Here is an 11,771-nt window from a genome sequence, read left to right on the forward strand (position 1 = left end):
TTTTCACGTTACTATTTTTTCTCTGTGATTTTGACATGTGGATTTCTTTTGTAGTTTCTGATTCTTGTGTGAGACTCAAGCCTTCAAGTTTAGGTCTGCTTTTTCTCGTGAACTTTCTATGTCTTTGTGGTTTACTTTTTGGGCATGAAAAAAAGCTGGTTCCTCTAAACTTCCAGTTCTCTCTTTTAATTTTATATTGGAGTGGTCAGAGTGCTTTTGTTTTCAGGAGTTCCCACAGAGGCCTAAGTCAGATGAGGATCAGATGCTCTCAGGCTTTCTCTAAGATCTGGATCCCTCCAGGAAAGATTTTGGCCTCAGGAATTTTGGGGTTGGACTGGCCTGGGAGCAGGGCCCAGGAAAGATGCTGGTCTAGGGCAGCTCGTGGCCATGCCACGCAGAGATGCAAAGGGAGATGGGGGTGGGAAGGGACCCCAAGGGTTCCTGGGGACTGCACTGAGGAACTGGGTTGGTCTGGATGCAAAGGATCAGGAAGTGGAAAGGTCACCCCCTGCATCCAGGAAAGAGGCTGGCGGGTTGTGCAGCCCAAGGAAGCAGAGGGAGGTGAGGGCAGGGCCCAGAGGGCTCCTGGGGACCCCAGAAGGAACTGCGTTGGTCTGGATGCAAAGGATCAGGAAGCAGTGGTGGTTCCCCCGGTGTCCAGGGCACCAAGATGAGGAATGGGAGAGGACCCAGGCTAGGAGGAGAGACGGGTGGGGGAGATGGGAGGGTGAATGAGGCTGGGGAAGTCAAGGTGCAGAGGACACGATTGACTTACCTCGGAGAGAGGCCTGTGCAGGCCCAGGGAAGCAGAGGGAGGTGAGGCTATTATTTTTATTTTATGTGTATGCATGTATTGCCTGCATGTAGGTAAGTGCACCCATGTCATGCAATGCCTATGGAAGACAGAAGGGGCTGTCTGATCTTCTGGAACTGGAGTTATGGACAGTTAGCTGCCATGTGGGTGCTGTGATTCGAACCTGGGTCTTCTGCAAGAACAACCAGTGTTCTTAACTGCTGAGCCATCTCTCCAGCCACCCCTTAATTTCTTTTCCTATTGCTTTGATCAAATACTCTGACAAAAGCAGCTTAAGAGAGAAAGGGTTTATGTGGTTCACAGTGCCAGGGCACAGTTCATCATTGCAAGGAAGTCAAGGTTGCAGGAACTTGAAATGTCAAGTCACGGTCACAGTTAAGGGCAGAGAGCAGTGAATTATGTATTACGGCATATATACCTTATGTATGCCAGTACTCAGCTCGATTTCTCCACTCTTTATTTTTTTATTTTAGAGGCAGGGTCTACCTGTAGCCCCAGGTGGCCTGGAACTCACTATGTAGACCAGGCTGGCCTTGAACTCACAGAGATCTGCCTGCCTCTGCCTTTTGAGTGTGATTAAAGGCTTGTTCTACCATGCCCAGCCTGATTTTTTTCCACTCTTACACAATCCAGGATCTCCTATGTAGGGAATGGCACCCAGAATGGGCACATTTTCCCACCTTAATTAACCCCATTTAAGAAAATCCTTCATAGAAATGGCCACAGGCCAAGCTATTCTAGAGAGTTCTCATTGAGATTCCCTTTCCACATGGTTGTGTCTTGTATCAAGTCAATGATCAAGACTATTACATATTTTTTGCTATAGTTGTAGATTGCTGACTTTATTTTATTTATCCATGGCACTTTGGGAAGAAGAGAATGACCTTGTAGCTTATCACTGTCCCTGTGACCATGTGAAAAGGACTGACTTCCTACTTTAATGTAGGGTGAGATCAAAATCTGCGAAATTATAGTATCTAAAACATCACAGTGTTAATTCACAGCACATGCAGTTATCTTAAATGGATTGTTATATTTCTTGTCTTTTAAAAAAATTTATGTTTTTATTTTCTGTGTATGAGTGTATTGCCTCATGTGTGTATGTGCACCTGCGCCATGCAAAGCTCACTGAGGTGAGAAGAGGGCGCCATAACTGGAGTTATGGATGGTTGTTAACTGCTGTGTGGGTGCTGGGAATTGAACCTGGATCTTCTGCTAGAGCAACAAGTGTGCTTAACCGCTGAGCCATCTTTCCAACCCTACATATTTCTTGTCTTAATAAAGTCTTACTTTGTCAGCTTGGGAAACAAAGCTTTGTGGGTTCTCTCTCTTTTTTTTTTTTTTCTCTTCTGTTTTTCTTCTGTTTCACTAAAAATGAGCAATTCATAAACTTAACTATTTTTTGAGGGGTAACATTCTTTTCTTCTTTCTCTTTTTTAGTGCGATTTATGTTTATTCAGACACAAGACACCCCAAATCCCAACAGCTTAAAGTTTATACCAGGAAAGCCAGTTCTTGAGATGAGGACCATGGATTTTCCTACCCCAGCTGCAGCATTCCGCTCCCCTCTGGCCAGGTGTGGTACTGTTTCTGCTGGCTTTTATTAAGAAGCAAAAGAGCCCACTCAGCTTATGTAGTCTTGTGGAGTGCTTACATTTTTGTCTTTTTTTTTTAAGACAGGGTCTCGGTCTCTGTTCCCATAGCCCCAGCTGGCCTGGAACTCGCTCTGTAGACCAGGCTGGCCTTGAACTCACAGAGACCTCTGCCTCCTGAGTGCTGGGATTAAAGGCGTTAGCTACCATGCCAGAAAAGCTCTTACATTTTTATGGGCAGTGCTTCCCCCGACCCCAATAGAGAATATTTTCTTTCCAGTTAAGAGATGAAAAGACTTGAAATTAGGAAAATTTCTCCTAAGGAATATATTTGAATGCCTAAAATTTTTATTTTTGTTATTGATTTTTATGTGTATGAGTGTTTCCCTGTGTGTATGTAAATGCACCAATACATAAAATGCCAGCTAAAACCACTATGTGGTTTTGGGAACCAAACCCAGGTCCTCTAAGAGCAGTAAGTGCTCTTAACTGCTAAGCCGTCTTTCTAGCCCCTAAATTTTTGTTTTTTTTTACTTAAGAAATCCACCCAATGGATAATTTTGGCAAATTTTCAACCTAAATCTTTAAAACTCTAATTTTTAAATAATTGTGTGTGTGTGTGGGGGGTGCATGTTTGGTTGTGCATGTATGCAGAGGGTCCAGAGGTGGACCTTGGGTCTCCTCTATCACTCTCCATCTTGTTTTTTGAGAGAGGGTCCCTCACTGAACCTGGTGGTCACATATTCAGCTAGACTGGCTGACCAGCATGCCCTGAGAATCCTCCTGTCTCTGCCTCCCAAAAACTGGGATTACAAATACATGTTGCTATGCCTGGGTTTTTACATGTGCTACAGATCTGAACACAGGTCTACATACTTACATGGCAGTCAATTTACTCAGTGGGCCATCTCCCTAGCCCCTTTAAAAATTTTTGAGATGGGGTCTCATGTGGTCCATGCTGGCCTCAAACTTACCATGCAGGTGAGGTAGTCCTTGAATCCCTGAATCTTCTACTTCCCAAGTGCTGGGATTACAGATGTCTGCTACTATGCTGTATTTAAAACTTTGATTTTCAAGATCCATGAAAACTTGTCCTTAATTTCATAAGGAAGAGTAGCTGAATTTCTAGATGCTTTAAGAAGTATGTGTGAGGCAAATATTTGGCAGGTGTTTTCACACTTTGTAGTTGTATAATAGGAAATCAGTGAGACTGGAGAGATGGCTCAGAGGTTAAGAGGACTTACTCTTGCAGAAGACCTAGGTTTGGTTCCTAGTACTTACATACAGACACACGCATATATACATAATTTTTAAAAATCTTTAAAAAATAACAATAGGCATTCTTCTATTTCCTTTTTTCATTTCTTTTTGTTATTTAGTTTAATTTTATTAAATAAAATAGTCAAATCTTCCTCTCTTCCTAATTGGTTTTGCAGTTTTATACTGGGCTTACAAAGATCAGGAAATACACATGCATACAAGGTTTGGGTAGGGATGTTTATTGTTGACAACAAGTTGGAAACAATGTAAGTATTCATCAACAGGGAAAGTTAGGTACGTTTGTTCATAATTTGTACGTAAAAAGGATGAGGGAGGTCCATAATTAAAATACTATCCTAAAAAGGTGTCTAAGACATACAACCTGGGGTTTTTGTTTTGTGTTTCGCAACACTGGAGACTGAACCTTAGGGCCTCAGGCCCTAGGCAGAGCTCTGCCACTGATCTACAGCCCCAGCTAAGGCATACATACTATAAAGTGAAGACAGCAAGTTGCAGAACAGCTGTGCAATGTGCTAATATGTATCTACTCCCACCCAACACCCAGCAATTGCCCATGAAAGGTCCAGGAAACATGCATACCAGCAGGATGACCTAGGATTTTGGAGGGCAGTTGGAGGGCATTTTAACTTGGTTGTTTTACTTTTTGAGACAGGGTCTCATGTAGCCCAAGCTGCTCTTAAACTACTGATCTCGTCCTCCCCGCAACCCGCAACATACAAACTTCCCCAGTGTTGGGATTAGAGGATAAGCTATGGGACCTGGTTTTAGTTTTTTTATTTACTGTTTGAAATGTTTGCATTAAGAATGAGTTCATGGCAGAATGCATGAAATCCAGTGGAGGGGGGGTTATGAGAGGGTGCCAATGGGGAAAGGGGTATAAAAATGATTAGGATACATACAAAAAAACTTTAAATTTAAAAAAAGAAAAAAAAATTACTCTAGAAACTGTAATTTTTCATTTTTACATTGTATGGGCATTTATGTTAAGTTTCAAACTGCAGTGAGAGGTAGCTTATTACTAATCCACACTCTGTGATATCTGAAATACAAAATACAATTAAGTAGCATTACATTAATGAAAATTTCATAACAAGAGCATCAGTTTTATAGATTGTTTCTCAGTTGATTCTTTTGAAAAGTACTCTAGTTTATAAATTCTTATAATTTTAGAATAAATTTTTTAAAAAGGCACTTGGAAGGCAGAGGCAGGCAGATCTCTGTGAGTTCAAGTCCAGCCTGGTCTACATAATGAGTTCCAGGCCAGCTGGGGCTACAGGAGACCCTGTCTCAAAAAGAAAAAAGAATGAGTTCATGTAGCCCAGTGTGGTGGCACTTGCCATAAGCCCAGCAATTGGGTGGCATAGGACTAGGAGTTAGAGGCCTGGGCTACACAGTGAAGCCCTGTTTTAACATATACCGAAAAAGTAGGAAAAAAATGTCTTGTTTCTTGGATTCATAGAGTTTATTAGCTTAAGCAAAGCTAACCTTGCTTTCTTTTTTTTTGTCTCCGAGTTGTGTTAGGGGATGTTTTTGCTGTAAGCTGGATGTAAGATCCCGAGGAAAGGCAGGTCTGTCTGACCAGTGTTTTCCTAGAACCTGGTACAATGCCTGTCAGGCAGGTCTAGATATCTGCTGTGTGAATGAGGGGTGATTGAATGAATATGCAACAGTGTAGCTCACCTCACGAAGGCCTTGCCAGCTGTTCTTGTTTCTGTGTCTGGCAGAGCCTTCTCTTGAGTGTGATGTTGTACTGCATTGTCTGCATGTACCATGTCTTTTTACTCATTGCCAGTCAGTAGACATGTTCAGGTTTTGGGAGGTGGTGTAAAAGATTGCTGCTCTAAAGATTCGTGTGAAGTCTTTGTGACTCTGCTCTTGGTTACAGACTTGAGTGGAGGTAGTATAGGAGACACAAACCCATCGTGGCTTATCCATGCTTTAGCTGGGGAAGCGAGTAGGGTGCACTGCCTTTTCTCTGCTTCTGTATATTGCCTTTCTGTAACAGGCTCTCTGTCTCTTTCTGTCTTCACAGGCAGTTGTTTAGGATTGAAGGAGTGAAAAGTGTCTTCTTTGGCCCAGATTTCATCACTGTCACAAAGGTATCGTTAGGAGTAAAGTGAGGCTGCATCTGCTTTTGAGCCCAGTGCCTTCTCCTGAATTTTCATTGTTTTTTTTTTGTTGTTTTTTTTTCCCCTTTTGAGTTTTATTGGAGAAAGGGTCTTGGTATTTAGTCTAGGTTGGCCTAAAATCTGTGGCCTTCCTTCCCGCCTCAGCCTCTCTAGTGCTGTCACTATAGCACATGTCACCACCCTTATCTAGAATTTTCATTTGGAATGTGCTATGGTGTTTTTTAATTTTATTTTTTGTTTTTTGAGACAGGGTCTCCCTACTGTAGTCCCAGCTGGCCTGGTCACTATGTAGACCAGGCTAGACTCAATCTCACAGAGATTCTCCTGCCTCTGGCTCCTGAGTACTGGGATTAAAGTCCTGCACCACCACAAAGCTCTTGTGCTAGGGTTTTAATAATTCATCCTGTTACTAAAAATCTCAGGAGAAGTTCACTTCTCAGAATTCTCAAATTCATTAAGAGAATTTTCAAGTTTGCTTTTAACTTTAATCCAGATGCAACTAGAGTCTAAGTAGCTTCATTTCTTTACCATTCAAGCAGCTTGATCCTCATCAGGTTAAATGCAGTATCCAAGATTATATACCCCACAGCAGGACCCAATGCTGGCAGGACTAGAATCTCACCTTACAAGTAATGTTTTTAAAAGTTTGTTACTGCATTTATTTATTTTTTGTATGTATATGTGTGTGTTTGGGCATGCACATGCCTTGACATGCATGTGGAGGTCAGAGGACAACTTTCAGGAATGAGTTCTCTCCTACTATGTGGGTCCCAGGAATCCAGCTCAAGTCATCAGGATTGGTGGCAAGCTGTTTTACCTGCTGAGCATCTGCCTGCCCCCAAGTACTATTTTTACTAATTCTTACTATAAGTTGATAGAGTAAAAAGGGAAGTAAGTAAATATTATGAACAAATTACATATGCTTGTGTCAGAAGCCATGATGACTGTGCCCACTTTTAAGGGTTGTATGTTTAGTAGTTCTTTGACATGTGTGACTGATTACAGACATGTGTGCACATGCACAGTCTGCTCTTTTGCAGTGATACTGCAGAGCTTCAGAGAGCAGTATACTGTGTAACTGGGCTAGGTGTTATGGAATTTCACTGAATCTAATATACAACCTGACAGTATGTCCTGGAAAGAAAGCTGTTTCCTTTTTAAGTCTCTAGATTAGTAGGACATTGACTATGTAAACTTAAAGTAGGGGTTGGGGATGTAGCTCAAGGGCAGAGAGCTTCCTAAGGCCATGGGTTTATTCTCCAACACTGCAAAGAAGGCAGGGAGGGAGAGAAGACAGGGAGTGGGAGGAGCGAACCTTTTAACTTTGACAATGCTATTATACACTGAACTTAGCTCACTGCCAGATAGCCTGTTTATGGAATTCCCCTTAAGATATATGTCACGAGACTTATGTATTGCTCACCTGAGTCCCATTTCTGATTCTAATTAATAACCCATAGGTTTCTTCATGCCTCATTTGTCAGTTTTCTGAGACTATGCATATTTTGCAGTTTTGTATGTTGCCTTTATTCTTATTCAGACAACCCTTTTTTTTTTTTTTTTTTTTTTTTTTTTTTTTTTTTGGTCTTTTTGAGACAGGGTCTTCCTGTAGCCCCGCTGGCCTGGAACAGGCTATGCAGACCAGGCTGGCCTTGAACTCACAGAGGCTTGCTTGCCTCTGCCTCCTGAGTGTTGGGATCAAAGGCATGCATCACCATGCCTGACTTATTCAGACAACTTTATTTCTTCTTTGTTTTTTGGAAATAGGGTCTCACTATTTAGCCCAGGCTGGCTTTAAACTTGCAGTAGTCCTGCTTTGGCTCCCAGTGTGCTGGGATTACAGCATGGACTGTCAGGCTTGGCTTTTTTCTTTTTATTACCAGTGTTTTCCTACTTAATAGCACCTACTACTTACAAAGATCTATGGAGGCATTTTCTTCCATCTTCCAGGTAACATATTAAAATATTACCTTTGCTAGGCAGAGTGGCACAGATCTGTAATCCCAGCACATGGGAGGCTAAGGAAGAAGGATCACACACATACACACACACACATGCACACATGCATGCACACATGCACACACTCACGTGCACACACATGAATCAGTATCTTTTCTCAGCCACTAGACATCTCTCTTGGTGCCGCACTTCTAACAATGGCAGTACCACTTAACCTCATTTACCATTTCTAAATTTGTTCTTAACATGTGACAAAATGGCCCCCTTCCTCCTTCTCCCTCAGTTTTTAGTAGGATTTAAGCATGAATTCTAACTAGCAGCATTCCCAGTCTAGACTATATTTAATAGTTTGTCCTTCTAGGGCCAGGTGTGGTGGCACACATCTTTAACCCCAGCAGTAGGGAGGCAGAGGCAAGCGGATCTCTGCATTCCACACCAGCTAGGGCTGCACAGTGACCTGCTGTCTCAAAATAAAAAGATATAAAATAGTTTGTCCTTCAAAGGAACTTTCCTATAAAGACTCTAGAATGAAGCATTTGTCTTTTTCTACGTATTAGTACTACTTGGGAATTTATGGATCCTATCTTTTATTTTTAATTAATTTATTTTTTTGGTCTTTTTGAGACAGGGTCTCCCTGTAGCCCCAGCTGTCCTTGAACTTACTATGTAGACCAGGCTGGCCTTGAACTCACAGAGATCCACCTGCCTCTGCCTCCGGAGTGCTGGGATTAAAGGTGTGCGCTACCACGCCTGGCTAAAGATCCTATCTTTTAATTTATGAAAAGAACTAGTTAGTCAAGTGTCCAGTCCTAGGTCAAGCAGCCTGAATGTTTTGTTGAGGTGCTGGTGTTGGCAGCCCATAGCCTACCAGCACAGGGGCCATGTCCTCTAGCACAGGGACTGTGTCCTCCAGCTGCAGCTACAGAGTTCTGGGTTCTCTTCAGGACATAATAATATATAAATGTAATGTAAACCAAATCTTTTGAATAATTGTGGAAAGCCCTGTATTATTCGATCAAGTATTTATATTCTGTTTTCCTGAAAAGAATGGGAATACATTCATCATCTTCTTAAAGACAGAGTATATTAAATATTTTAATTCCTCTCATCATAAAAATTATCTTCGGTGCTAGGCATGGTGATGTATGCCTTTAATCCCAGAACTTTGGAGACAGAGGTAGGCAAATCTCTCTGAGATTGAGGCAAGCCTGGTCTACATAGTAAGTTTCAGGACAGCTGGAAGCCCTGTCTCAACCTCTGCCCCCTACAAAATTATCTTCATTAGTGTGTTGCGGGGGGTATGCACCTGAGTGCATGTGTGCATATGGAGGCCAGAGGTGGATGCTGGTGTACTCTTCTTTCACTATCCATCTTATTTAAGATTTATTTATTTTTATTTTATGTATATGAATGCTTGCCTACGTGTATGTTTGTGTACTGTGTGTGTCCCTGGTACCCATGGAGGCCAGAAGAGGGGGTCAGATCCCCCTGGAACTAGAGTTACAGATGGTTGTTAGCTACCAATGGGTGCTGGGAACCAAACCAGGGTCCTCTGCAAGAGCAGTCAGTGCTTGTAACCACTGAGCTATCTCTTCAGGTCCTCCACCTTATTTTTTTGAGACAGGGTCTCACTGAACCTGGATCTCACTGATTTGGTTAGACTGGTTGTCTAGCAAGCCTCAGGATCCTTCTATCTCTGCCTCCTTGTGCTGTGTTTACTGATGGGTGCTCCCAGGGCTGGCTTTTTGCATGAGTGCCGGGTGTCCAAGCTCAGGTCCTTGTGTTTGTACAATAGGCACTTTACTGGCTGTGCCATCTCCCAGCCCTTACCTTAATTATTTTCATGATTATCCTCAGTGTAGAGCATGATATATATATATATATATATACACATTCAAAAAGTTTGATGAGTGAGTAGCAGAATGTTCTCTCACCCCCAACCCCCTACACCTCCCACTTACCCTACCTTCACTCCCCAGCTTAAAGAGCTGAAACTGATGTGGAATAGTGCCATGGCAGAGTACAAGCCATCTTTAGGGAAAGATTACTGAAAGGTAGTATTCTGAATTTTTCTTTGCAATTGACTGGAAATGTAACATTTTTCTTTTTATGATCATAGGAAAATGAAGAATTAGACTGGAATTTACTGAAACCAGATATTTATGCAACAATTATGGATTTCTTTGCATCTGGCTTACCTCTAGTAACTGAAGAAACACCTTCAGGAGAAGCAGGTGACATTGTTTTGGGTAATTAATGTTTATCCATATTATTAGACTTTATTACTTTATTCACATTTGCCTTGACTTCAGAAGCAATCAGAATATAAAATTTTAAGTGGTTTTATTAATTATATATAATAATGGGTTTCATTATGGCATTTTATACATGTTTATAATGTGTTTTGGTCATATTCTCCTCTGTTACTGTCTTTTGTATATCTCTTCCCAACTAGTCCTCCTTCTGCTATCACAACATGTATGTGTGTGTACGTGGGTGTGTGAATCAATGGATTTCATTAGGATTGCTTACAGGAGCATGGGCACCTTACCAGTGGCTACACCACTATAGACAATATCTCCCTCAGTGACCATTAACTGCATATAGATCTTCAGGAAGGGGTGGGGTCTCATGAGTCCACCTCCTGGATGGAATGTTGACAGGTCATCTTGTGCAGGTCTTGTGCAGGCAGTCACAGCTCCTAGGAGTTCAAAAGTGCCATGGCCCTGTCATCATTCTACAGCTCTTCATTCCACTCTCCAGGTCCTATGTTCTTTCTGCCCTGCAATGTTCTCAGAGCTTTGGATGAGGTGAATTAGAGGTCTCATTTAGGACTGAGCACTCAAGAATCTGTTATTCTCAGCAGCATGACAAGTTATAAGTCTTTGGGGTTACCTCTACCCACTTCAAAAAGAGTCTACTCTGAGCATTGCTGACAGCAGTGCTGATCTGTGGCCCTAAACATAATTATTTGAAAAGAAATTTGGCAGGTGCATCATGTCCATTTAGCAGTAATAGCCATATCTACCCACAAGGGCCTGTGACCACCTCAGCCACAGGCTTTGACCAGGCTTGAAGTACCAGACATGAATGCCCTCTTGTGGAGCTAGCCTCAATTCCTACCAGGAAGAAAATGGTTATTCCCATATCAGACTTGCCACTATTTCATTGGTGGGTGCATCTGGCCCAGCCAGTCAGTGGTATAGCACACAGGATCCAAGGTGAGTGAGACTGTTAATGCCATTCTCCCCCAGTAGCTAAGAGCACTTTCTGGCACTTTGAACTACCCAGCATAGAAGAAGCTTCCATTTCAGTTGCAGCTTGATTTCTCTGTGTCTTGTGACCAGAGCATCTGGTGCCCTCAGGAGTAGGCCTTCTTCAGCAATAGGCCTTCTTTAGCAGTAGGCCTCTTTGGTACTTAGCCTTTGGCACTGGGCCTTCAGAAGTAGGTCTCACTATCTAGTTCTTGTGAGTGATCAAGAGCAGTTGGAATATAGATTTTTGTTACTGAATATATTTAGCTCTGGAACCAGTTCTAAATGGGCTGTAACTTCATATATATTGTTTTATGTATTATTTTGGTTTTTAATTTGCATATACAAGTTTAAGTTGTATAACAGATTTCAATCCATTATACAAAACTAAATTTTTTAATTATGAAAAATTTGGGGCATTTGGAAAATAATATAGCAGTCATGAACTTGCTCTTGGGGAGGATGCAAAGAATCAAATACACAAATGTTAAATTTCGCCATAGTTACTTTAGACTTTTTTTTGTTTTGTTTTGGTCTTTTTGAGACCAAAAAAAAGCTGTAGTCCCAGCTGACCTGGAACTCATAGGTAGACCAGGCTGGCCTTGAATTCACAGAGATCCACCTGTCTCTGCCTCCCAAGGGCTAGGTTTAAAGGTGTGTGTCACCACACCTGGGTGACTCTTTTTTTTCTTGATGTAGTCTTTTCTAGTCCACACCCTTCTGCCACAACCCCCCCCCCCAG

The 11,771-nt window shown here is 42.0% G+C and overlaps 1 protein-coding gene across 4 annotated transcripts in view; it reads left to right on the forward strand.

Annotated features, from left to right (window-relative positions):
- Positions 1-11,771, forward strand: part of Nfu1 (NFU1 iron-sulfur cluster scaffold) — a 37,621-nt gene that overhangs the window by 13,471 nt on the left and 12,379 nt on the right. The window contains exons 3-5 of one of the 4 annotated variants that reach the window (XM_008848055.3): positions 2,255-2,390; positions 5,720-5,786; positions 9,895-10,024. In XM_008848055.3, the coding sequence (XP_008846277.1) occupies positions 2,255-2,390; positions 5,720-5,786; positions 9,895-10,024 (333 nt within the window). The remainder of the gene's footprint in view (positions 1-2,254; positions 2,391-5,719; positions 5,787-9,894; positions 10,025-11,771) is intronic. The other 3 variants (XM_008848056.3, XM_017801941.2, XM_029553529.1) reach the window with 3 other exon arrangements.

This window comes from Nannospalax galili, unplaced genomic scaffold (assembly GCF_000622305.1).
Source record: "Nannospalax galili isolate Female #2095 unplaced genomic scaffold, S.galili_v1.0 scaffold204, whole genome shotgun sequence".
In the NCBI taxonomy this organism is placed as follows: Eukaryota; Metazoa; Chordata; class Mammalia; order Rodentia; family Spalacidae; genus Nannospalax; species Nannospalax galili.